The sequence below is a fragment of the Mauremys mutica genome, chromosome 1 (assembly GCF_020497125.1).
Source record: "Mauremys mutica isolate MM-2020 ecotype Southern chromosome 1, ASM2049712v1, whole genome shotgun sequence".
Lineage (NCBI taxonomy): Eukaryota > Metazoa > Chordata > Testudines > Geoemydidae > Mauremys > Mauremys mutica.
In genome coordinates, this window is record NC_059072.1 from 357,232,433 (window position 1) to 357,257,379 (window position 24,947).

The following is a 24,947-nucleotide window of genomic DNA, read 5'->3' on the forward strand; positions in this document are numbered from 1 at the left end:
CGCAAACCGCACCACGCGCGTTGGCAGTGAGTCACCCTAGTACATGAGCACCTCAGAGATGTTAGTCAGCTCAGCCTCACGAGCCAGAATAATCCCCATTGTACCTGTGGGAAACCGAGGCACAAAGTAACTTGCCCAAGGTCACTGTAATGGGGCACAGACGCACCTGGTGGCGCCTCCTGCTGGTTGTCTCAGGGACTTAGCTCTTTTCCAGCCTGGGCGCCCTCTGCAGGCTCGTGTCCTGCTTGTAGTTGGCCCTGTGTCCCTCCCAGACCTCAGTGCCCCTTTACCCGAGGGCTGCCCCCTGGCAATACCCCCACCAGTCTCTATAGGTCTCCCCTCTCTGGGAAACCCCCAACCCTCCAATCCCCACTTGCCTCTGTGACGGTGCTGCCCGGGGGAGCCAGCTGAGGTCACTCAATCAGGGTGAACTGCAAACCAAACGGGGCAGACAAACCCCAAACGCTGGTGGTTATTTCAATACTTAGATTTACCAACCAGCACAAAACAGCTTCTGTAGTACCTCACTGGTCACTTAGAAGTCCAAACCACGCAGTTCCCTTAAAGTGCCCAGCCTCAGGCCTCCGTGCAGACACACCTGCCAGATATGATGATGATTTCTAAAAATCTTACTTCATCATATAAAAGAAAAGGTTCTTCCAATCCCAAAGGATCAGCCACACACCCAGGTCCAATTATAACTTAGATCTTACCCAAAATACACGCTATAGCCAATTCTTAGTAACTAAGCTAAAATTTATTAAAAAAGAAAAGAGAGAGAGTGTTGGTTAAAAGATCAATCTACAGACAGACTTGAATTTAATTCTTGAGGTTCCGATACACAGCAGAGATGAGCTTGTAGTTGCCAAAAGTCCTTTTAGAAATAGTCCATAGGTTATAGTCCAATGTCCATCTTCAGGGTGGCTCCAGTCAGTGACTGGGGATCTCAATCCTTATGGCTTAAGGTTTTCCCCCTCTTGAAACCCAAAGCAGAGCTGAGATGAAGGAGGATCGTGTCCCAGGCTTCTTATACATTTCCAGCAGCCTTTCGGCCTGAGAAAACAATAGGCTTAACTCCTTCTCCCAAACATCCTGGCAATTAGCACAGAGTAATTTATCCATTAAACAGTTCAGATACAGGTTAGCACAACCTTCAAAGAGACACATAGACAATAATACTATTTCACTCAAATATCATCATAAATGTTAATATTCCTTTTTTGATCTTTGAATTAAAACTATAGCAATAGACAAGACTTGTTTGCTTACATCACAAGACCTGAGCAAACCTCTCCCCTTCTACCTCTAACAATGCAGACTTGCATTTCAAAGCTCTGTTCATTTACATATCTTTCTAACCAGTCCTCAAGGTTCACCCATGGGTCAGGTCAGTCTAGGAGTTAATTAACTCTTTCTGGCCCTGTCACCTTTCAATGAGATATTATATCACAGTCATAACGTCACAGCCTCAGTCTGGGCTACTGCCAGTCAACATCAAGCCCCCGCTCCCTGGGGCAGAGTGCAGGGTAAAAACCACTCATCATAGACAAGGGGGTTCGGACCTGCTGCCTTCCTCTGCCTTGGACCAGCCCCTGCAGCCTGGGGAGTTGCCAGCATGGAGCTCCCCTGGCTCTCCCTAGCCTTGATTCACTTCCAGTAGGCAGCCAGGCCCTGCTCTCTCCCAGCCTGCAGAGAGACTCCTCTTGGTTCTCTGGCTCACAGCCTTCCTATAAGGGCCAGCTGGGCCCTCATTAAGCCAGCCACAGCTGTGGCTGCTTTCCAATCAGCCCAGCCTTTCCCCTGGCACAGCCCTCTCCCAGGGCTGTTTTAAGCCCTTCAGAGCAGGAGTGGGGTAACCACCCCACTATAGTCACCCCGGTAGGGTTTCACTGGGTAGTGTCCACTGGCTCCCTCAACACCTTTGCAGAGCAGTGGGTGCTGTCTGGGGTTCTCTGCTCAGTGTCCCCATCCAGTACTCTCATTTTGAACCTATGACCTTCACCTCACTCCCTGGTTTTCTCATTTGTTGTCCCTCGTGTTCATTTGATCCCTGGGTCCAGTGGTCCCTCCCACTAGGCTGGGGGAGGGGGCTTTAGCCTGCCAACCCCTGGGTTTCCAATAAGACAGGGAGTCTGTGGTGGTGCAGGGAATTGAACTCATATCTTCTGAGTCTTCATCCAGGGCCTTTGCCACCAGGCCATCCAGCCACTGGCCTTTTACAACCTGGGGATCAGCTACTTTGCAAAGAGAGTCACTTCTGTGCTGAGCTGGCTGAACTGGTTTTGTTCAAATCTATTTTCAACCCAAAATATCCTTTTTTCAACTATGAAAAGTTGTGAGGAAAATATTATGTTGGGTTGTTTTTTCAGAAGTTTTTCAGATTTTGTTTGACCAAAAAACCCCAGAAAACCAGAAAACTGATTTTTTTTTTGTTAACTGGTTTTTCCCTCTTTCTCTCCCTTTCCCCTCATTTCAGTGGCAAAAGGGGGGGGGGGGAAGTGAAAAAAGTAAAAAAAAATTGGAACATTTGGAAAGTTTTCATGAACCATTTCAAGTAAATAATTGTTTTTCTTTGGAAATGTTTCTCGACCAGTTCTCCTGAGGAGACCGAGACAGGTTTGGAGAAAGGAACTAATGCAGGGAACGCTGGAGTGTTCCCCAAAGGAAAAGCGATGGGGCGGGGCCTTGGGGGACGAGGCGGGGCAGGGGTGGGGCCTTGTGAAGAGATGGAGAAGGGGTGTGGCCTCAAGGGATGAGGTGGGCAGGGGTGGGGCCTTGGGGAAGAGGTGGAGAAGGGGCGTGGCCTCAAGGGATGAGGTGGGCATGGCCTTGGGGGGCTGGTTACCAGCAATTAGAAAGGTGGCAACCCTAATACAGAGGCAGTTGCTAAAAGGCTGCTATTTGCAGCCCAGTGCCCAGCACTCGCTGAGAAGTCACTGTGGGGTGAAGCGTGTCCCCCTGGCCTCTAGCTCTCAGGGCGTGTTGGCCGCAGTGCAGCTGGGCCTAGCAGACCCTCTCAGCGCCGCGGCTTGGTAGCTGTTGAGGTTAAAAGTTAGGGGATAAAATCTCTTCTGTAGGGTGAAGGGCCTGAACTTGAATTCTGGAACGGTTCAGATCTGAACATCGTGGCTGGGGCTCATCTCTCCGTTGGGCCAGAACCAGAAACCAGCTCCAGACTCCCCCCGATTTTGGATCCCTTTGGACCTGGATTCAGATTTGAGCGTAGCGTCCCCAGGGCTGGCTGTACTTCGGTGACAGCCCCCTCCCCTGGTGACACATGTCCTTCTGCCTTCCCCAGGGGCATCTTCCGATTCCTTTGCTGCTCCAAACCCAAGAGGCAACAGGATTACCCCCCAATTCCCACCATCGTAAGTTCCCTGTCTGTCTGTCTGTCTGTCTGCAGACCAAGCCCTGGGGAAAGCTACCTTGGCAGTGAGGCTGCTTTATCCTCAGGCGTGTGCTCCCCTGGAGTCCGTTGCAAACAACTTCTTTTCCAGTCGTGTCCTGGGATATGTAGGGAACAGGGGCTTCCCAGAATTCCATCTGCCTGACTAGATCCTGTCTGGGTGAATTGCACCCACTCGGACTGTAAAATGGCTGCATGAAGAGGTGTCAGAGTAGCAGCCGTGTTAGTCTGTATCCACAAAAAGAACAGGAGCACTTGTGGCACCTTAGAGACTAACAAATTTTATTTGAGCATAAGCTTTCGTGGGCTACAGCCCACTTCTTTGGATGCATGGAATGGAACATACAGTGAGGAGATATATATACACATACAGAGAGCATGAAAAGGTGGGAGTTGTCTTACCGACTCTGAGAGGCCAATTAAGTAAGGGAAAAAAAACTTTTGAAGTGATAATCAGGATAGCCCAGTACAGACAGTTTGATAAGAAGAGTGAGAATACTTACAAGGGGAGATAGATTCAATGTGTGTAATGGCTCAGCCATTCCCAGTCCCTATTCAAACCTAAGGTGATTGTATCTAGTTTGCATATCAATTCCAGCTCAGCAGTTTCTCCTTGGAGTCTGTTTTTGAAGCTTTTCTGTTGCAAATGACATTCAATGACAGACCTGCGGGTGGCAATTTTGTAAGTATTCTCACACTTCTTATCAAACTGTCTGTACTGGGCTATCTTCATTATCACGTCAAAAGTTTTTTTTCCCTTACTTAATTGGCCTCTCAGAGTTGGTAAGACAACTCCCACCTTTTCATGCTCTCTGTATGTATATATATCTCCTCAATATATGTTCCATTCCATGCATCACAAGTACTCCTGTTCTTTTTGCATGAAGAGGGCAAGTGAGCCTCCTGGTGTTGCAAGATGCCAGGTAAATGCTAAGCCGTGCTGGTACCTGGTGCCTGCATAACCTTGTTTCCCACCCTCTTCAGGCTAACACTGCCCTGGAGGACGTCGGCCTGGGCGGGGAGAGCCGCCGTTCCTATCGGCTGCAGGTCATCAAGGCTCTGGTGCAGCGCTACATCGACACGGCCAGGCGGGAGTTCGAGGAGAGCAGGAGGAAAGGTAACCCTGGCACTGCGTGGGGCCTTGGGCACTGGTGAACCTCGGGCCCTCCTGTTCGCTGCCCATGGCACGTCTAGCCTAGTCTGCTGTGGGCTGGGATACTCCGGTCTCATTCGGTTGCTGGGCTTAGTGTCTGGCTGGTGGCCTGTGATACATGGCAGCACACACTGGATGCTCTAAGGTCCTTTCCGGCCTTAAATTCTGTGACTAACTGGCAGTTCTGGAGAGCCCCCTCCACCCTGGCAAACAAGGAGGGCCTGACCGGGACTCCATAATACAGTGGGGAGGGGAGGGAAGAAGGGGGCAGGATGAGGGTCAGGAAGAAGCAGGTGTCACACCCCGGCAAAGTGTGGGTCACATCCCCTTCTAGAGGCCATTGCCCTGAAGGATAATATCCTATTACTGCTGCCATTCAGCGGAGTCACTCCTTTAGCTCAGGCAGTAATGGTCTGTGCTACGCTGCAGAAAGTCCGTGCGGATGCCCCATGTGGTAGAAGGACAGTGGCACCTGGAAGTTGGAGCCCAACGTGCCCATGCTACTTGCTCACCCCAAGAACCAGCTCCACACGTGGGTGTGTCTAAGGGCAGAGATGGGGATCCTCAAATCTCATGAATGGCCTTGAGCCCTAAGAGAGGTGATGGTTACCAGTGGGCTGCTGTGGGCGCAAGGTGGGCTGTTTCTCCCCATAGCCCTGCCCTCACCTGGCCGTGCCTGCGCTTTGTTCACAGACCTGGGGAACCGTATCACCGAGCTGAACAAGTTGGTGTCGCGCCTGCACGCGGAGGTGAAGCGCCTGCATCACAGCCGGCCCGCCCACCCTGCCCCCGCCAGCCCTCTGGATGGGGCCAGCGTGCTGCACAGATATATCCTGCGAGTCCAGGACAACTTCCAGAACTTCAGCCAGGCCTCGGGCAGCTCCGGCCCAGGCTCCCCCGCCCAGGTGATGGTGCACCAGGACGGGGCTGCCGGGAACGACCCCAAGGCGCTCTCCCTTGGCCCCCAGCACGCGATGTCTCCCGGGGACCAAGCAGAAGAGCCAGAGGACCCGAGTTCCCGTCCAGCAGAGGAAGCCGACTCTGGCCCCAGCCTCTAGTGGCTCAAGGCAGCGTTTCCACGGCGACACAGAGCCAAGCAATAATAGCAACGCTCATCACTTCTAGTGCAGCCGAAGGATCCCAAAGCGTGTTGTATGCTGCTCCTGCTGGCTTGTGCCCCAGCCCAAGCAAGCAGGGACCTCGCTGCCTCTCCCACACGGGGTCTGGGGTGGGGGTTGACGCGTGGCTGATGGCCCAGTCAGGCTCTCTGTCCACCAAGCCGCTGCTTTGATAGAGAGCAGTGTCTGAGTAGCAGAGCTCCCTGCCCAGTTATTAGGCAGATGGGCTGTAGCACCAGCTGGGTTTCTTTTACTTTGATTCAGTGTTTATGTCAAGTCCTTGGGTGTTACAGACTGGGCCCCTGCAACTTAAATATAAAGCCCTGGAGAAAATACCTCCACCCACTGTCCCACCAGTGACATGCTTCCCCCTCTGGGGTGCCACGAGGCAGCTGACTGACAGCGATTGTTTGATCCGAGGGCTGCCTGGATCACAGTGGAAAGAGAGAGAGAGCAGGGGCCAGAAGTGTGTCTGAGCACGGGGCTGGCCCAGTGGCACAGGACTAGCACAAGGCACTGTCATGCTGGGGACCCTGCCTCAGGGCCACGCTGGGAGTGCTGCAGGGTGCTCGGGGTGGGGGATTGACTTGTCCTCTAGGGCCCAGCTCCATGTGATGCTGGAGTGGGACAGACAGGCTGAGCAGTGATGTGCAGCCATTGTATAGACTGTCCCATGTATCCGTCTGGGAGGGAAATCAAGGGGATTCCTAGAGACACCGAAGCCAGTCCCTGCCTTCCTGGCCTGGCAGCTGAGATCTTGCTCATAGTCTGTTATAGGTGCAATTCTGCAATTAGGAGGTAGCCGGGGGGAGGGATAGCTCAGTGGTTTGAGCATTGGCCTGCTAAACCCAGGGTTGTGAGTTCAATCCTTGAGGAGGCCACTTAGGGATCTGGGGCAAAAAATTGGTCCTGCCTAGTGAAGGCAGGGGGCTGGACTCGATGACCTTTCAAGGTCCCTTCCAGTTCTAGGAGATTGGTATATCTCCGATTATTACCTAACCCAGGCAGCTGCCGCCTGGAAGTGTGGTTCTGCTCTGACACGAGTGGGGGTGGGGTGGGATCTGTGCTTGTTGTGTCTCAATGACTCAGCTCAAACTGTTCAATTTGCAATAAGAAGAATATTTTGCTTTGGGGTTTTTCCCCCTCTTCTAATCGCCAGCTCCACAAATTCCAACTGGGATCTGAGTGTCAAGCTGGGTTAACTTCTGCTTCTGCGTGCTCCTGGGAACATTTCCATGGAGATCAGTGGGCTTAGGATCAAAGCCTTCAGCACATTTCTCACACCAGTTTAGTTAGTGCCCAGCTGTGTCTGCTATAGAAGATTGACTAGCTAGATTCCTGAAGCCTGGGAGCTGTCGGGAAGTTTCGAAGGTGTAATATTCAGACAGGCTCTGTCCTGGCTTCCGATCTGTAACTTAGTGTTTGTAGCCCAGAAAGTGTAGTAGGTTCCGCCTGGGTCTTTAAAACAATGCACAATGGAAAAGGGGCTCATAAATATCCTATCTCACTGCGGAAATAGGAGTGAATCAAGCCCAGCTTTGTTTCTTTAACGCTTTGTATTCACCTTGTAGAATAAACTATTGTTTCGTCCCAGTAAATACCAGTCTTGTGCTGCTGTGTCATTCGTCGCTGGGGAAGAGTCTAACATTGCAAAAGTGAATTCTGCAGTCCTAAAGCGAGATCTCCATTGGGAGTGGAGGCTGGGGGATAAGGCGGGGGCTTGGTTTGGAAGACCATCTCCCAACCCTTTGAGCTCAGCTGGGACCCACTGTGAGCAGATTGATGCAGGATCTGTGAGAGTGACAAGTTAGGTCCAGTGGTGAGGGCCCTGGGCTGGGAATCAGGAGACGTGCGTGATTTTCTCGGCTCTTCCATTCGCCTACTGAGCGACTGGGGCAAGTCCCATCAGTTCTGCGGCTATTCCCCCCATTGCTACTTGCCTTCCTCTGTAAAGAGCTTTAAGAGCCGCAAAGAACATTGTATGTAAGCACTAGGGCTATCAAACGATTAAAAAAATTATCACAGTTAATTGTGAGATTAAAAACATATAGTTGCGATTTATCACAGCTTTAATAGCACTGTTAAACGAGAATAGAATACCAATTTACATTTATTATAAATATTTTTGGATTTTTTTTTTTACATTTTCAAATACATTAATTTCATTACAACACAGAATACAAAGTATACACTGCTCACTTTATATTATTTTTTATTACAAATATTTGCACTGTAAAAAAAGATAAAAGAAATAGTGGGAGGGGAATTGAAAAATACAAGTACTGTTGTGCAATCTCTTTATCGCGAAAGTGTGACTTACAAATGTAGATTTTTTTTTTACATAACTGCACTCAAAACCAAAGCATGTAAAACTTTAGAGCCTACAAGTCGAAGCATGAAAGGGCACATGAATGTTTAGCATCCCTGGCACGTAAATACCTTGCAACACCAGCTACAACAGTGCCATGCGAACGCCTGTTCTCACTTTCAGGCGCCAGTGTAAATAAGAAGCAGGCAGGATTATTTCCTGTAAATATAAACAATTTGTTGTCTTAGAAACTGGCTGACCAAGAAGTAGGACTGAGTGGACTTGTATGAGGTGAACTGAAAACTACTCTTTCTTTTGTTTATCTTTTTTACAGTGCGATTAATTGTGACTTTGGAGGGAAGGATAGCTCAGTGGTTTGAGCATTGGCCTGCTAAATCCAGGGTTGTGAGTTCAATCCCCGCCTTATAGTAGCTCCATCTAGGTTGTATTTCCCTAGTTTGATTATGAGAAGGTCATGCGAGACAGTATCAAAAGCCTTACTCAAGTCATGGTATACCACATCTACACTTCCCCCCTATCCACAAGGTTTGTTACCCTGTCAAAGAAAGCTGTCAGGTTGGTTTGACACAATTTGTTTTGGACAAGTCCATGCTGACTGTTACTTATCACTTTATTATCTTCTATGTATTTGCAAATTGATTGCTTAATTATCCTACTGATCAGGGAAGGCTGAGTGTGCAGAGCAATAGACCAACCCCAGCGTCCATCTCCAGCAACAACAAAAAATAAGTTAGAGGCAGAGCATTTAAGTTCTACATGAGAGCCAGGGAGCAGAAGGGGTCTGGTAGAGATTGAGCTCTGCATTATTCCTATTTAAAAACACAAACAAGGGAATTCCCAGAGGAAAAAAACTTTGGCCCAGACCCTCAAAAGTATTTCTAATGTCTCTTAAACGTTTTAAACTAATGGACCCCAGCTGAGTGTCTGTGTCACTGCCTTGTGAGCAGCAGCTGGCTTCAGAGGTTAGCTCCTCCCAGAGGTCTGTGGCTAACACTGCCTTGTCCCCCCACTCTGATCGTTCTTATTTCCACTGCATTGAGAAGGATGTGGTTATTTGGAGGGTGGGGGCTACTGGTTTCACATCTCCCTGAAGATGAGAGGGATGGGCAGGAACTGAGTTCACACCTTTGCTGCTGCTGTTGAGTTTAAGGTGACTTGCAAAGGGGGACAGAAACTGTGTTTGTATTTTGTTTGTCTTTTGCTTCTTTAAGATGGACAAAGGAGACCTGAATCTTTTAAAATTCTGCTTGGTTCTTTTTGTACTTCAGAAATATGGAGAATATGAAGTCTTTTTGTTGTTGTTGTTGTTGCTAGAGAACTCCTTGGGGGAGGGGAGAACTAGAGTAGGAGTTTTTTCATCCCTCAGTGAAAGGGCATCAGGATTTTCACACAGAGAGTTTTTCTCCCAAGTGTGTGTCAGGCATTTGAGTTAAGTAGGTTGTCATAAACATATAGCGAAGGGTAGCATAAAATCCCTCCTTTACCTGTAAAGGTTAATCCCTCCTTTTCCCGGAAAGGATTAAGAAGCTCAGATAACCTAGCTGGCACCTAACCAACAGGACCAATAAGGGGAGAAGATACTTTCAAATCTGTGGGGGATGGTTGTTTGTTTTTGTCCTTTGTGTGTTCTCTCTGGATCAGCGAGGAACTAGGGCAGTGAAAATACATCTCCCTAAACCATATCTGAACTAAGCATCCAATATTACAGAAATAGTAAGTAATAGCAAGGAAATGCATTAGATTATCTTTTGTTGTAGCTTGTGAATTTTCCCTGTAGGTTTATCCCTGTTTTTGTAGCTTTAAAGTTTTGCCTAGAGGGGAAATCCTCTGTCTTTTGAATCTGATTGCCCTGTAAATTACTTTCCATCCTGATTTTACAAAGGTGCTTCTTTTATTTTTTCTTTATAATAAAGTCCTGTTTTTTAAGAATCTGATTGGGTTTTTAGGAGCTTGGGGGGATATTTTGGGGAAACAGGAACTCCAAGTGGTTCTTTTCCTGAATCTCTGTCTAACTCACTTGGTGGTGGCAGCAGTACTCATCCAAGGACAATGAAGGATTTGTGCCTTGGGGAAGTTTTTAACCTAAGCTGGTAGAAATAAGTGTAGGGAGTCTTTCATGTGGGTCCCCACATCTGTACCCCAGAGTTCAGAGTGGGGAGGGAACTCTGACATGGGTGTAGAAAAATCAGGCCTTTGGGCTTTTATATTAAGTCCCCCAATGACTTCAGATGGAGCTGGGGGTACCCAGCTCAAAAATTAGACTAAAGGAGTTTTAAACCATCTCTATCAGATTTCACTTCTTTGGTTCTTGTGCTGTCAGAAATCTCCCAATTCTCCTGTGGCCAAGACCTGAATTTCCAACATAAAAATAAAATAGGAAAAAACTTTGCCAATGAGGGGGTGAAGGATAACCCCCACCCCCTCCTTTCTTTCTCCATGACAAAGGGTTTGTTCTGCTGCTTATTTTCCTTTTGAGAGTCACTTTCAAAATTTATTGGAATGTTTTTTTTTCTCCCTTCCACGCTCCAAATTTGATCAATGTTTTCATAAACACAATCCATCAAACTACCAGATTTAATCTAGTAGACAAAGGTGCGATGAGACCCACTGGCTGGAAATTGAAGTTAGCAAAGGTCCAACAGAAAAGAAGACACATTTTAACAGGGAGAGCAATTAACCTTTGGACCAGTTTGCCACAGGCCATGGCAGATTCTCCATTTAAATGGAGCCTGGGTGTTTCTCTAAAAGACATGCTGTAGCTCAAAGAGAGGTGATTGGCCTCAATGCAGGAATCACGGGGTGAGACTCTGTATGTAGTGTCACAGGTCAGAGTCTGATCATAATGCTCCCTTCTGGCCTTCAAATCTGTGAAGGTGTGAGCTAGAGCAGCAGATGGAGAACAGACAGAGCCTCCATGAAAGCCACTAGGGACGTCACTGTTACCTCACTTTTATGAGGGATGCGCTCACGTACTGCAGTGACGAGCAGCAGGAGCAGACCTTACGATCGATAGAATCTGGCCCTGTCATTCTGAGTGAGCTCTGTTGCATTGATAACAGGGGGCTGACATGTGTTGCGATACTTGGGCTTAGAAATTTACCTAGACTGTGAGCTCAACTGTGAGAAACGTCAAGAGATGTAAGAACAACTGAGAGCAACAAATGTTAATGGGAAAAGGTGCCAAAGGGACACACGCCGAATTAGTCTAAACAAAAAGGTGTCCTGATATAATTCAAATGCTGTGTGAAGATCGTGTCTGGTAAACAAGAAAAGTGGGACTGGAAGTGGATGAACTAGAATTGGTGTGTTGTAAATTACGCTTAGTTCATGGACCAGGCAATGATGGATGGGCTATTCCACCCGCCCGTTCCCTTTTGGGGCCTGCCACAAGAGACTGTGTGGGAAAGACTCTGGGGGCTACCGTGACACTGGCTGACTGAAAGAAAGGGCTGGAACAAACTTCACTATCACAGCTGCCACCCCTATGATCTCCTGGGATCCTGTGCGCCTCTTTACATTTAAACCTTGCAGGCAGAGGTAGGACTTGTAAATATTGAAACTGTTACACTGGAAGATGCGCAAAGCTGCCATCAGCTGGGTCTAGGATCACAGACAACCACGGACCTCGTTAAAGCCAATGGGTGCTGAGCACACCCACGCTGACAGCAAGAGCAGGCAGACCTCGTTAGGGAGGAGAAACAGCTGAGGATGGTGGGGGAACCACCCAAGGCATGAAGCCGTGTGGCAGGTGGCAGCAAACCCATATGGACTGAGGGGGTCTCCCTGCCTGCCAATGCAAGGACTAGGAGACCTGGGGTTAGCTGTGTTTCCAGGAGGGCAAGAAACAGAGCAGACAAGAAGACTGGAGAGAGGGACAGTATAAGGAACAGCTGAAAGCCCGGTAGCAGACCCTGGAAGAAACCTGAAGAGAGGATTTTGGGTCCTGGATATGGGCTGCATGGAGCATTTTTGGTGCTGTGAGCAAAATAAATTGTTTCGCGCTGTTTGATTCCTTGTGCGTTCGCAGACACAGGACTTGGGACAGTCTTTGGAAATCAACAGACCCGCAGCCACGGAATCCCTGACTGCCAGCAATTGCTGCTCCCAGCTGGAATGCCCTGGGGGGCCCCAAGCTCGAACTAGCCCCTGGGCCCAAAAGGGACAACGTTGTACTGTAGGGGGCTCCCCTGGGGTGGTCTCTGGCGAGAACTGCTCAGCTGTGTCCTCCACTGCTGGCAAGGGCAGGAGAGTCCCCTGGGAAATAGTCACTTTAGGGAGGTGGGGGAACCCCCCATCCCTTGAAATGGCTCAGCCTGTGCATTTGGAGCTCCACCCAGGGCCCCCGTTTAAATCAATGGGAAGGCTCCCAGGGGCTGCAATGGGTGTCTGTCGGATCCACCCCGGACGCTGGCATGTCCTGGGCAGTGCTGGCTGGGATCCCGGTTGTATTGGAATCTGGGTGACGTGTTCTCTCGCCCCTGCGACAAACAGGAGACTGTGAAAGGCAGCGAGGTGGTTTCCTGTCTGAGGGTGGAAAGGCTGCGAGGTGGTTTCCTGTGTGAGGGTGGGGAAGGAGCGGGTATACTCACAGGAACAGTCTCTGCAGGTTCAGCACAGTATAAGAGAGTGAGTCCCTTGGTCTGAGCTTCACTCTGAGCCTCCCAGGGCCATCCAGCCTTTGGACCTGCAGGTACAGTCACATCTTTAACTCTTTGGGTCAGGTCCATCCCTGGGGTGAGCCCCCTGGGGGGAAGCATGGCGACAGGTCAGCCTTGTCTCTTCACTCAGACCGAGGGTTTTGAGAGCGGCTCGTGGTTTGGGGGCCACGATTTTTGGAGACCCGACTGAAAAGAACTGAAAGGGGTCAGATCTTCGGGGGTGGGAGGCTCTGAAGGTGTCTCAAGTTACACTGCTAAAAATCACTCGTGACTTCTCAAAATTCAGTCCTAAGGAAATGAAACACGTCTGTATTTTAACTTCAAAAAGAAACAAAGGGAAGTTTTTGCCCAGCTCTTTCCCCAGCCTGTAAAGGTCTTTGCTTGTTTACAAGGGTTCCTGCTCTCCGGCTACCCGTCCCTCTCCTGAGGTGGCTCAGGGGAGTCTCCATAGATGACCCCAATCACCTTGGAACAAGGGAGCCAGGGCAGGCATTTCTCTTGGTTGGTGTTGAGATTCTCATGGAATTTTCTTCCTGTCCCCCAGGTGAAGATGACATTTTTGCTGATCACCATGACTTACCTTTGCGCTCACACATTGATGGACATCCCTCAGGTAACTCAATCGATGCTGTAATGTTGGTGAGACCCAATGCCGTCTAGTTATGTATCTTTGTGCTGACCCTAGTACCTGACAACTTTCCATCTAAAAGAATTTGGCAATGGTGAGGTCCCTTGGGGGACTTCCTGTAGTCTCTGGCTCCTCTCTCTTCTGGGGTTATAGAAAGCTCTGTTTGGCGCAGGGTTTTCTCTTGGTTTATTTGTGGGGGGAGCACTGGAGGAGGTAGAAGGGGCTGGCTGACGCTGGGAATGTCGTCCTGGGTTTGGTGGAGAAGTTCTGTCCAAGAGGAAGGTATGTCTGTGTTCCCTAACGGTGGTCAGACCTGGATTAGTCTAGTCTCCTCTGGAACCTCACTGTAGAGCAGATGCCCTCACCCGGGAAATGCTTTGTACCAGGGATTAAATTTAGCTGGGGCTGTCGGGGCTGAAGCTGTGGTCAATATTTTCAAACCCGCAGCAGAGTGGGGACTATCCAGTTTATTGCACTGAGTGTTTCATGTATGATTATCTGCCCTGTGGGCGGGTGGCGTATGTGTGCAGTCGGTGCAAAGAGCTCCCAGCCCTCAGAGACCATGTACGGACTTTGGAGGCCAGGGTGGCGGAACTGGAGGAGTTAAGAGAGGCAGAGAGGTATGTTGATGAGGCTTTCCAGGACACTGTAGAATTGTCCCATCTCTGCTCAGACAGCCCCTGCACTGTTGAGGAGGAAGAACGGCCCAGGGAAGTAGAGCAGTCAATGGGAGCAGTGGGAAACCTTCCCATAGTTGGGACCCTCCTTCCAGATGGTGCTGGGGTTGTCTCTCGCACTGAGGTTACCTCTCCGAGGGAGGGAACTCCAGTTTCTAGGAAAAGGCAGGTGTTAGTAATGGGAGATTCGATTATTAGAAAGGTAGATAGCTGGGTTTGTGATGACCGGGAGAACCGTATGGTGACTTGCCTGCCTGGTGCGAAGGTTGCGGATCTCTCGACGCATCTAGACAGACTTATGTGTAGTGCTGAGGAGGAGCCAGTGGTCGAGGTACATGAAGGCTTGCTGCCTATTAGTTTCATTTGGTGGCCCCTTGTTCTTGTATTATGAGAAGGAGTAAATAACACTTCCTAATTTACTTTCTCTCTACCACTCATGATTTTATAGACCTCTGTCATATCCCCCCTTAGTCGCCTCAGGTATATTTGCTGCTGGAAATTTAATCAGCAAATGCATTTTCAACAATTTTATTCTTTGACTTGATTGTGGATGCAGGAATTCAGAGCTGTGTTGCTCTGTGGGCATACAAGCAAGTCTCATTTTATGCGAGGATTCCGTTCCAGGGTTAGCGCGTAAAGGGAAAACCACGTATACTGAAACACTGATTGAGTTGAATTGCAGGCGGAATCGCCCGCACTAAAGATGCAGTTTTTATATTGTAATTTTTCTTTTTTTCCCGTTTTCACCATCTGCACAAACCTGAATTCGCGCATGTTAAATGTGCCTAAGATGCGACTTGCCTGTATTTCTGTTTCCTGACTGCCTGAAGGCTCCAGCACTTCTGCCCTGAAGAAACCCCTCAGAGTTACAGGGCTCTGTTCATCTCTTTCCCTTCTCTAGTTTCTGAGGGCCAAATGTCAGGCTCCATAGCCTCATTTCTCACAGGGTGAAATCCCGCCATTCTCCCACTCACAGACTGGGCCCTGGGCTACCGCGCAATGTGGCTGGAGCACTGAGCACTGTGCCTGCTCAATAGGTCCGGCTGGGTTTGTACCTGTGGTTGACATGTGTGTGCCAAAGTACAGCTGTGTAAATGTTATGCCAAAACTTTTCATTGTAATACAAATATTACAAACAAAAATTTCATGACATAGATGCATATTGAAAGCCAGCGGCAGAGTTGTTGGAATTGCTACAGGAAGGAGCAGTGGTAACTTTACTGCTTAACGCATTTGCTTTAGAAAGTTTTTCAGAAGTACCCCACATACTGTTTGCAATGGGTTTGTGCTATGAACTCTCTGTTCAGTGAACAGCTGTATGGTACTCTCCCCTGCTAACTGAGCAGAAGCCATTTGTAATACTTACATTCAGGGTCATGCACACAGTAACTCTACAATACCTGTGCAAGACTTTCCAAAAAGTCCTGAGAGAACAGAACCGCTGGTCTGTGTTTCAGCAAAGGGTAGAGCTGAGGTGCAGGAAAGAGCAGTGTAATAGTTTTTTATGTCATTTACCTCCATCACCTGTTAAAAAAGCATGGCTGAAGTAACTAGCACACTCACCTGGATATTAGTGCAAACCTAGTGTTTGCACTATTCACCCATTTGCGATGACAACCCTTCCCTCATCCAGCTGAAGTAACTGTCCATGTTAGCGTGTAACTTACCAGATAACTACAATCCCTTGCATGGGGAGCAGATGCGGGTCCTGTGAGGATGAAAGGGAACCTGTAGGATGATCAAACTCTCTGGATTCAGTCAACATAGGTCAGGCAAAGCACTTCAGCTTCTCTTGGAGGGATTCTTGGGGGTCAGAGTGTATCACTGGGAGCATTTGGTAAGGGAAAGTTAATAGATCCTGGTTCTGATCAAATTTACACATGTAAATCTGGAGTGATGCCGTTATTGAATTCAGAACCAGACCCTGAAAATGTATCCCATGTGCTGCAAAGAGGCAGCGGTATAATTTGAACTCACAGAAGCAGAGAAAATAAAAACATAATGTATATAATGAGGCAATGAAACACGTTTATGAATAACTTAAATGCAGGACAGATAAACACAATGACCATTTTCACCATGCACTTGCCATATGTGTACACACATGTCATGATACAATGGGCCACACTTTGAAGTTGAGGGCCGGAAAGGGTGTCTGTGTGAATGTCATTATTGCAAACTCACACAGTGCTCAAGTAGTCTGTGGAACTCTGATCCACAAGATATCAATGGGGCCAAGGGATTAGCAGGATTCAAAGAGGGACTGGATTTACACCACAAAATATGTCTAACTAGTGGGTGCCTGGGGGAAACTTTCCCTTGGAGCAGTCAATCTCATAGCTCCCTATTGCAGGGATTCTTCCATCTTCCCCTGACGCATGTGTAACTGGTTACTGGGCTAGAAGGACTGCAGGTCTGATCCAGTCTGGCAGTGCCTATCTTCCCATTGGCATATCCTATTGGGGGTGTAAATCCAAATCTATGTTTTTTCTGATCTTCCTTGAGCTTCTGGGAATCCTAGATTTGCACTCAGAGCAGAAAGATGTCTCCTTAAATATCATCTACTTTCCTGTTCTTTTTCCTTTCAGGAAGGAAAGTTCAAAACTTCTCGGACCTGCCCAGTATGGTATGTCAGCTGTCAATGACACCAAATTCACACCTGCAGTGTTCCTTCTCACTGGGATACCTGGGCAGGAAGACGTCCATCTCTGGGTCTCTGTCCTCTTCTGTTTCATGTATGAAATTACGATAGTAGGAAATTCAGTCATTCTGTTCATTATAAAAACAGATCCAATCCTCCATGAGCCCATGTACATTTTCCTTTCCATGTTGGCCCTCACAGACCTTGGCTTATTGATAGCCAGCATGCCGATGATACTGGGCCTATTCTTATTTAACTCTAGAGAGATCAGCCTTGATGCTTGTTTTGCCCAGATGTTCTTCATCCACTCTCTGCAATTAATTGAATCCTGTGCTCCTGTTGATGGCATTTGTCCGCTTCATCGCAATCTGTAACCCGCTGAGATATGCCTCCATCTTAACCCTGCCGAGAATAGCCAAGATGGGACTGGTGTTTATGCTAAGAGCAGTGGCAGTAATATTTCCACTCCCCTTTCTCCTGAAACAGTTCCGATTCTTTTGAGCCAATGTCCTCTCCCATTCCTACTGCCTGCACCAGGACGTCACGAAGCTGGTTTGTTCAGACATCACAGTCAATAACATCATCAGTCTCTGTGTCACAGGACAACAAGCCATTGTTCTCAGCCACTTGGGCCTATGCTTACAAGGCCTGCTGGTTGCCAGGGAGATGGTGGAATTAGTGGGCCCCTTCTGTTAATGGGCACACTGGCAGGATGGGATTCAGTAGTATGGAAACCGGAAATAGTATAAGGGACCTACCATCAATCAAACCCTAACCCCTCCCCTTGGCCGCTTAAACCCTGCCCCTTGACCTCTTAAGCCCCAGCCACCTGTCACTGGAAGTCCCACCCATGGGGAATATTACTTCCGGGGTCAAGGAGGACACACGACCGGAAGCAAAGTGTGTCATGTGACCCCTCTAAGAACTCCTCCCACTGCCCTCTACCAATCAGGAGGGGTTTCTCCCCCGTAGGCCCAACCTGAGAGGAGATTTGTCCGATCAGGGGTGTTCCAGGGCATGGTGACCCATCCGGAAGTGGTTCGTGTGACCCCTCTAAGAACTCCTCCACTGCCCTCTGCAAATCACGATGGGTTTCAGCCACACAGTTCCGCCCTGAGAGCAGATTTGACCAATCGGTGGTGTTCCAGGCTGGGGTGACCTGCCCAGAAGAGGGTCGTGTCACCCATCTAAGAACTCGTCCCAGTGCCCTCTGCCAATCAGCGCGCAGCACTATCACCCCATAAGTCCCAGCAATCGGGGCAGAAGAGGTCATCTTTTACCAAGAACACGTGCTTTAGAAATCGTGGAAACATGGACTCCTTCACCGCCCTGGTGAGAACTTCAGACTTTGTGTTAGCCCCGAGGGCCTTTGGACTTGTGTGGAGAAAGCGCTACACGAGCGAGTGTTCCGACGAGGGCCCTTTGACTCAGCCGTTGATGGATACGCCAGAACCTGAAACCCAAACCCTCGTGAGGCACCCCGATGAGCATGAAGGCCTCTCGTTGTCCACCCCCCTAGAGGTGGAAGACGAACGCAGCTCAGGGGAGTCACCAGAGGACAAGGTGAACAAAAAAGATGTCGCTCAGGTAAATGAATGATTAAGAAGTGACGGTTGATGATGGAGTGTAATGAAGTTAGGAATCGGGAGGTTGTGTAAATCTAAAAACAAGCAGTGAGGTGCTTACACTGTTTCTTTTCTGAAAATCTCTCAACAGCTCGATGATGCCTTTCTAGAGGCCTTTGAGAACTGACATCGGTAGCCTCGTGGGAGCAGTGATGAGCTGCCAAAATATTAACAACAGGTTCTCTCCTCCTCACCCCACGAGGGGGTGCTGGTGCCGCGAGGTCCGGGCAGGAGCTGCTTGGCCAGGACTGGGACCAGCACTGCGGGGCCCGAGCCGAGCCGGCCAGAGCCGCTCGGCCGGGACCTGGACCGGTGCCGGTGCCGCGAGGTCCGGGCAGGAGCTGCTTGGCCGGGACTGGGACCAGCACTGCAGGGCCCGAGCCGAGCCGGCCAGAGCCACTCGGCTGGGACCTGGACCGGAGCTGGTGCCGCGAGGTCCGGGCCGGAGCCACTCGGTCGTGACCGGCACCACGGGCCCGGGGCCTGAGCCGAGTCGCAGCCGCTTGGCCGGGACTGGCACCGATGCAGTGGGGCCCGAGCCGGGCCGGCTCGGAGCCGCTCGGCCGGGACCGGCACCGGCGCAGCAGGACCCGAGCCGGGCCGATGCCACTGGGGCCAGAGCTTGGCCAGGACTGAGCAGGGGCGCTCAGCCAGGGCCAGGCCAGGGGCCAGGCCGGAGGGAGCCGCTCGGCCTGAGCCGGACTGGGCCGCGCCATGCCTCTCTGGAGCCCTCCTCATGCCTGCCCCCAAGCTTACCTGCCTGCTGCTTGTTTCAGGCTTCTCGCGAACATCTGATTCGCAGGAAGGAGGGCAGAGCGTTCAGGGGAGGAGAGGGAAGTGAGCTGGGGCCGGGGGCCGGGTGGATAGCTGCCCGAGCTTTAGTTAAATTTAAAAGCTGTTTTAGAACCGGTTGTCCTGGAACAACCGGTTCTAAAAGGGTTTCTAAATTTAACAACCGGTTCCTGCGAACCGGTGGGAACTGGCTCCAGCTCACCACTACGTGGGAGTAAATATATCATGCATCAGCTGGTTTCGCTCATGTCTGAGACACAGCTCTCAAGAGGAAAATCCGGAAAAGGACAAAATGGAAGAATGAACCAGCTCAGACTCCCTTATGGTAGGGGTCGTGGCGTCCATTTTTACAGGCGGCTGTAAAAGGTCGTGTTAAACCAGGCAATTAATGAAACTTATTTATTTAAATGTGTCATTATGAATGTGTCCCCCTTCATATTTGTGTTAGTAAAAGACAGTACCAGTAACAGTCATTTCTACACAGGCAGCTCTGTTAAAGAAAATATATTACATCGCCGGGGAAGTAGGGAGCATGGGTGGGGTGAACCCTCTTTCTCAAGTGGCCAGAAAGCATAGTAAAACTTTAAATAGAAGACAGGTAACAGTTTGGCTTTCAGAGAAGGACACTTACACTTTACACATTTCCATCCCACCATCAACCTCAGCCTGGACCATTCCACACAAGAGATCCACTTCCTAGACACTACAGCACTAGTAAACGATGACCACCTAAACACCACCCTATACCGGAAACCTACTGACCACTATACTTACCTACATGCCTCCAGCTTTCATCCAGACCACGCCACTCAACCCATTGTCTACAGCCAAGCTCTACGATACAATCACATTTGCTCCAACCCCTCAGACAGAGACAAACACCTACAAGATCTCTATCAAGCGTTCTTACAACTACAGTCCTCACCTGCTGAAGTGAAGAAACAGATTGACAGAGCCAGAAGAGTACCCAGAAGTCACCTACTACAGGACAGGCCCAACAAAGAAAGTAACAGAACGCCGCTAGCCATCACCTTCAGCCCCCAACCAGCGGTGTATTATCGCCTAGGCCAACAAGGCCTAGGCCTAGGGCGGCAAATTTGCTCACCCCCCCTCCCCAACTCTGCCCCTTCTCTGAATCCCTGGCTCGCCTCATCCCCCAGGTGCACCGCACTTCCCTCCTTCCTCCTCCCTCCCAGGCTTGCCTCGCGAAAGCACTGGGAGGGAGGGAGAAGCGAGTAGTGGTGCACTCAGAGGAGGTGGAGCAGAGGTGAGCTGCAGCCCGCGGGTGCGGGGAGTAACCCGGGGGTGGGGCCAGGAACCGCTCTCCGCCACAGCTCATCTCCGCTCCACCGCTGCCATCCCCCGAGCCCGCCACAACTCCCCTTCTCCCCCCTCCCTCCCAGGCTTGCCGTGGGGGAGGGTAGGTGAGCTGGTGTGTGGGGGGGGTGCGCAGGAATTTTTTGAGGGCCTAGGGGCGGCAAATTTGTTAATCCGCCACTGCCCCCCAACTAAAATCTATCCAGCGCATCATCAAGGATCTACAACCTATCCTGAAGGACAATCCCTCACTCTCACAGATCTTGGGAGACAAGCCAGTCCGCTCTTACAGACAGCCCCCAACCTACAGCAACCACACAACAAAAACACTAACCCAGGAACCTATCCTTGCAACAAAGCCTGTTGCCAACTCTGTTCCCATATCTATTGAGGGGATACCATCATAGGACCTAATCACATCAGCCACACTATCAGAGGCTCATTAACCTGCACATCTACCAATGTGATATATGCCATCATGTGCCAGCAATGCCCCTCTGCCATGTACTTTGGCCAAACCGGACAGTCTCTACATAAAAGAATAAACGGACACAAATCAGACGTCAAGAATTATAACATTAAAAAACCAGTCGGAGAACAATTCAATCTCCCTGGCCACTTGATTACAGACCTAAAAGTCACAATATTACAACAAAAAAACTTCAAAAACAGACTCCAACAAGAGACTGCTGAATTGGAATTAATTTGCAAATTGGACACCATTAAATTAGGCTTGAATAAAGACTGGGAGTGGATGGGCCATTACACAAAGTAAAACTATTTCCCCATGCTTATTTTTTCCCCCACTACAGTTCCTCACATCTTCTTGTCAATTGTTGGAAATGGGCCATTTTCATTACCACTACAAACAGTTCTTTTTCTCTCCTGCTGATAATAGCTCACCTTAACTGATCACTCTCCTGACAGGGTGTATGGTAACACCCATTGTTTCATGTTCTCTGTGTATATTTATATATCTATAGATCTTCCTACTGTATTTTCCACTGCATGCATCCGATGAAGTGGGCTGTAGCCCACAAAAGCTTATGCTCAAATAAATTTGTTAGTCTCTAAAGTGCCACAAGTCCTCCTGTTCTTTTTTCACTTTACACAAACCGGCTCGAATACGTTTTAAAAGAAACAAGACCATTGTTTCAGATGTGGATGTGCAATGGCAGGCAAATTTGGTGGATATGCACCGGTTCTCCAAATGCAGCAGCGGTTTTAAGTACATCTTTGTACATATTTGGATAGACACTCTATCCAAATATGCCTGGGCCTTAGGCCTAAAAGACAAGACGGGTGTTGAGGTATCCAAGGCCTTTCAAGCTATTTTCAGCAAAGGTCGCGTGCCTCAAAAATTACAAACCGATCAGGGGAAAGAATTTTTAAACAAACCTTTAAGCAGATTATTAAAGTGGCATGGAGTTCACCATTTTGTTACTAATAATGAAGTCAAAGCAGGGGTTGTAGAGCGATTTAACAGAACTTTAAAAACTAGGATGTGGAGATATTTTACAGCCCATAACACCTTTTGCTACATTGATGTGTTCCCTGACTTTAAAGAGTTACAACCAGAGTTTCACAGAACTATACAGACCAGACCCGCTGATGTTAACCCTTCAAATTCTTTGAAGGTATGGAAAATGGTTTACAGAGATGGTTTAAAATAATCCCCCAGAGGGGGATTCCACTCACTCTTCCTTTTCACAAATATCACCAAGACAGTGTCGTGGTACAGGCACCACCACTCTTGCAACCTCTCTAGGAGGTTGTATAGTTCTAAGCAGGCATAAGCGGTGGTGAAACAGGCTATGAAGACGTTGGTATTGCCCGAGACAGAGTACCGGTCTTTTGCATGCTTCCAAGACACACACGCGGTTTCATCGTCGATAAACTCACAGGATGAAACCTTGTAATTGAGGGGAAACAGGTACTGAAAGAGTGGAGAAATTGGAGAGGGTCCAGAGAAGAATGATTAAAGGTCTTGAGAACATGACCTATGAAGGAAGGCTGAAAGAAATGGGTTTGTTTAGTTTGGAAAAGAGAAGACTGAGAGGGGACATGATAGCAGTTTTCAGGTATCTAAAAGGGTGTCATAAGGAGGAAGGAGAAAACTTGTCCACCTTAGTTAGCCTCTAAGAATAAACAAGAAGCAATGGGCTTAAACTGCAGCAAGGGAGGTTTAGACTGGACATTAGGAAAAAGTTCCTAACTGTCAAGGTGGTTAAACACTGGAATAAATTGCCCAGGGAGGTTGTGAAATCTCCATCTCTGGAGATATTTAAGAGTAAGTTAGATAAATGTCTATCAGGGCTGGTCTAGACAGTATTTGTTCCTGCCATGAGGGCAGAGGACTGGACACGATGACTTCTCGAGGTCCCTTCCAGTCCTAGAATCTATGAATCTATAAAATCTAAAGGTTTATTCATAAAAGGAAAAAGATACAGATGAGAGCTAGAATTGGTTAAATGGAATCAATTACATACAGTAATGGCAAAGTTCTTGGTTCAGGCTTGTAGCAGCGATAGAATAAACTGCAGGTTTAAATTAAGTCTCTGGAGTACATCCCCAGCTGGGATGGGCCATCAGTTCTTTGTTCAGAGCTTCAGTTTGTAGCAAAGTCCCTCCAGAGGTAAGAAACAGGATTGAAGACAAGATGGAGATGAGGCATCAGCCTTTTATAGTCTTTTCCAGGTGTAAGAACACCTCTTTGTCCTTACTGTGGAAAATTACAAGCAAAATGGAGTTTGGAGTCATATGGACAAGTCCCTGCATACTTTGCTGACTTACAAGGCGCATCTGCCTTCTCTCAATGGGTCAGTTTGTAGCTGATGGTCCTTAATGGGCCACCAAGCAGGCTAGGCAGAGCTAACACCAACTCATCTGGGATGTCACCCAGAAGCATAGCATAAGTTTGAAATACAGACAGGATAGAGCCAATATTCATAACTTCAACTACAAAATGACACATGCACCCAGACAGCATAATCATAACCAGCAACCCATAACCTGGTCTTAGACCCCTTATATGACCCCCTTTACCTAAGATTTGGTGCCACTACAGGACCTTGGTTACAACCATGTTCTATACGGTCCCAGTTCAAGTCAATAATGTGACACAGGCATCTTCCGGTTTGGTCATTTTCTTTAAAATACGGTCAGGGTCTGCACTAAATTGCACAGCATTTATCAAGATCACCCCTTATGCTAAATGTTTTTGGGTTAGGCACAGACATTGCATAGCATAACCTATGGCAAGAACAGTGTTTAATAAGCTTTCCAAATACAGCTCAGCACACAGGCCCTGGAGCTTGCAGTTTATATCTACTGAAGTCCAAGTCACACAGTCATGGCGCCGTTGGGCTGGCACATCTATGACACAGCCCTCACAATCTTCAAAAAGCTTTTCCCTAAGGCAGTGATTAAGGACAGCATAAACAGCAACACATACAATAGTCCGCATGACTTTTTTATGCTCACGACGTGGCACTGGCTCAGTTAGTTCCGTGCCAAGCCTCCTAAACTCCTCATAGCTGTCATCCTCGGAGTCCTCTTCAACAATTTGTATCGGCATTGAGCAAAAACAAGGAGAGCCCGGTTCATCTTCGCTGCTTGATGTAACGCTGTCCAGGGCGTGCGGGTCCTCTAGAAAGGCATCATCAAGCTGTAGAGAGATTTTCAGAAAAGAAACAGTGTAAGTTCCCACTGCTTGTTTTTAAACATACACAACCCCCCCACCCCCGGTTCCTAACCCCATTACACCCCATCATCAGCAGTCACTTCTTAATCATTCATTTACCTGAGCAATGTCTTTTCCATTCACCTTGTCCTCCGATGACTCAACCGAGCTGTGTTCGCCTTCCACCTCTAGTGGGGCGAACAATGAGAGGCCTTCATGCTCATTGGGTTGCCTCACGAGAGTTTGGGTTTCGGGTTTCTGTGTATCCATCAACGGCTGAGTCAAAGAGCCCTCGTGGGAACTGTCGCTGATGTAGCGCTTTCTCCACACAAGTCCAAAGGCCCTCGGGGCTAAAACAAAGTCCAAAGTGCTCACAGGGGTGGTGAAGGAGTCCATGTTTCCATGATTTCTAAAGCACGCATCCTTGGTAAAAGATGGCCTCTTCTGCCCCGGCGCTGGGACTTATGGGGTGATAGTGTTGCACTCTGATTGGCAGAGGGCGCTGGGAGGAGTTCTCAGAAGGGTGACACGACCCTCATCTGGGTGGGTCACCCCGCCCTGGAACACCACCAATTGGTCAAATCTGCTCTGGGGGTGGTCCTATGCGGCCGAAACCCATCGCGATTGGTAGAGAGCATTGGGAGGAGTTCTTAGAGGGGTCACACAAGCCACATCTGGATGGGTCCCCCCACCCTGGAACACCCCTGATTGGTCAAATCACCTCTTGGGGCAGGCCTATGGGGGCGAAACCCCTCCTGACTGGTAGAGGGCAGCGAGAGGAGTTCTTAGAGGGGTCACATGACACACTTTGCTTCCAGTCATGTGTCCACCTTGACCCCAGAAGTAATACCCTCATGGGTGGGGCTGCTGCTGAGAGGCGGGTGGGGCTTAAGGGGTCGAGGGGCGGGGTTTTAGGGGTCA

The 24,947-nt window shown here is 49.0% G+C and overlaps 2 protein-coding genes and 1 long non-coding RNA gene across 3 annotated transcripts in view; 2 read left to right on the forward strand and 1 right to left on the reverse strand.

Moving 5' to 3' along the window:
- LOC123373980 (short transient receptor potential channel 2-like) overlaps nucleotides 1–5,777 on the forward strand; it is a 28,216-nt gene extending 22,439 nt beyond the window's left edge. Inside the window, exons 12-14 of the mRNA XM_045023348.1 lie at nucleotides 3,299–3,368; nucleotides 4,391–4,523; nucleotides 5,253–5,777. Of these exons, the coding sequence (XP_044879283.1) occupies nucleotides 3,299–3,368; nucleotides 4,391–4,523; nucleotides 5,253–5,617 (568 nt within the window). The 3' untranslated portion in view covers nucleotides 5,618–5,777. The remainder of the gene's footprint in view (nucleotides 1–3,298; nucleotides 3,369–4,390; nucleotides 4,524–5,252) is intronic.
- A 6,800-nt stretch (nucleotides 5,778–12,577) lies between these two features.
- On the forward strand, nucleotides 12,578–17,414 carry LOC123353311. The gene is made up of 3 exons (XR_006574458.1): nucleotides 12,578–12,696; nucleotides 13,209–13,277; nucleotides 16,558–17,414. It is a non-coding gene; the product is annotated as an uncharacterized LOC123353311 (long non-coding RNA).
- A 5,929-nt stretch (nucleotides 17,415–23,343) lies between these two features.
- Nucleotides 23,344–24,851, reverse strand: LOC123361861. The gene is made up of 2 exons (XM_045002037.1): nucleotides 24,147–24,851; nucleotides 23,344–24,011 (listed from the first exon to the last, which is right to left on the reverse strand). The coding sequence occupies exons 1-2, from the start codon at nucleotides 24,420–24,422 to the stop codon at nucleotides 23,550–23,552; spliced, it is 738 nt and encodes a 245-aa protein (XP_044857972.1). The 5' UTR covers nucleotides 24,423–24,851; the 3' UTR covers nucleotides 23,344–23,549.
- Nucleotides 24,852–24,947: the final 96 nt, after the last annotated feature.

Coding starts and splice junctions, on each gene's coding strand:
- LOC123361861 (XM_045002037.1), bottom strand. CDS start 24,422: ATGGACTCCTTCACCACCCCTGTGAGCACTTTGGACTTTGTTTTAGCC. Junction 24,012..24,146: donor ATGGAAAAGACATTGCTCAG/GTAAATGAATGA, acceptor ATCTCTCTACAG/CTTGATGATGCCTTTCTAGA.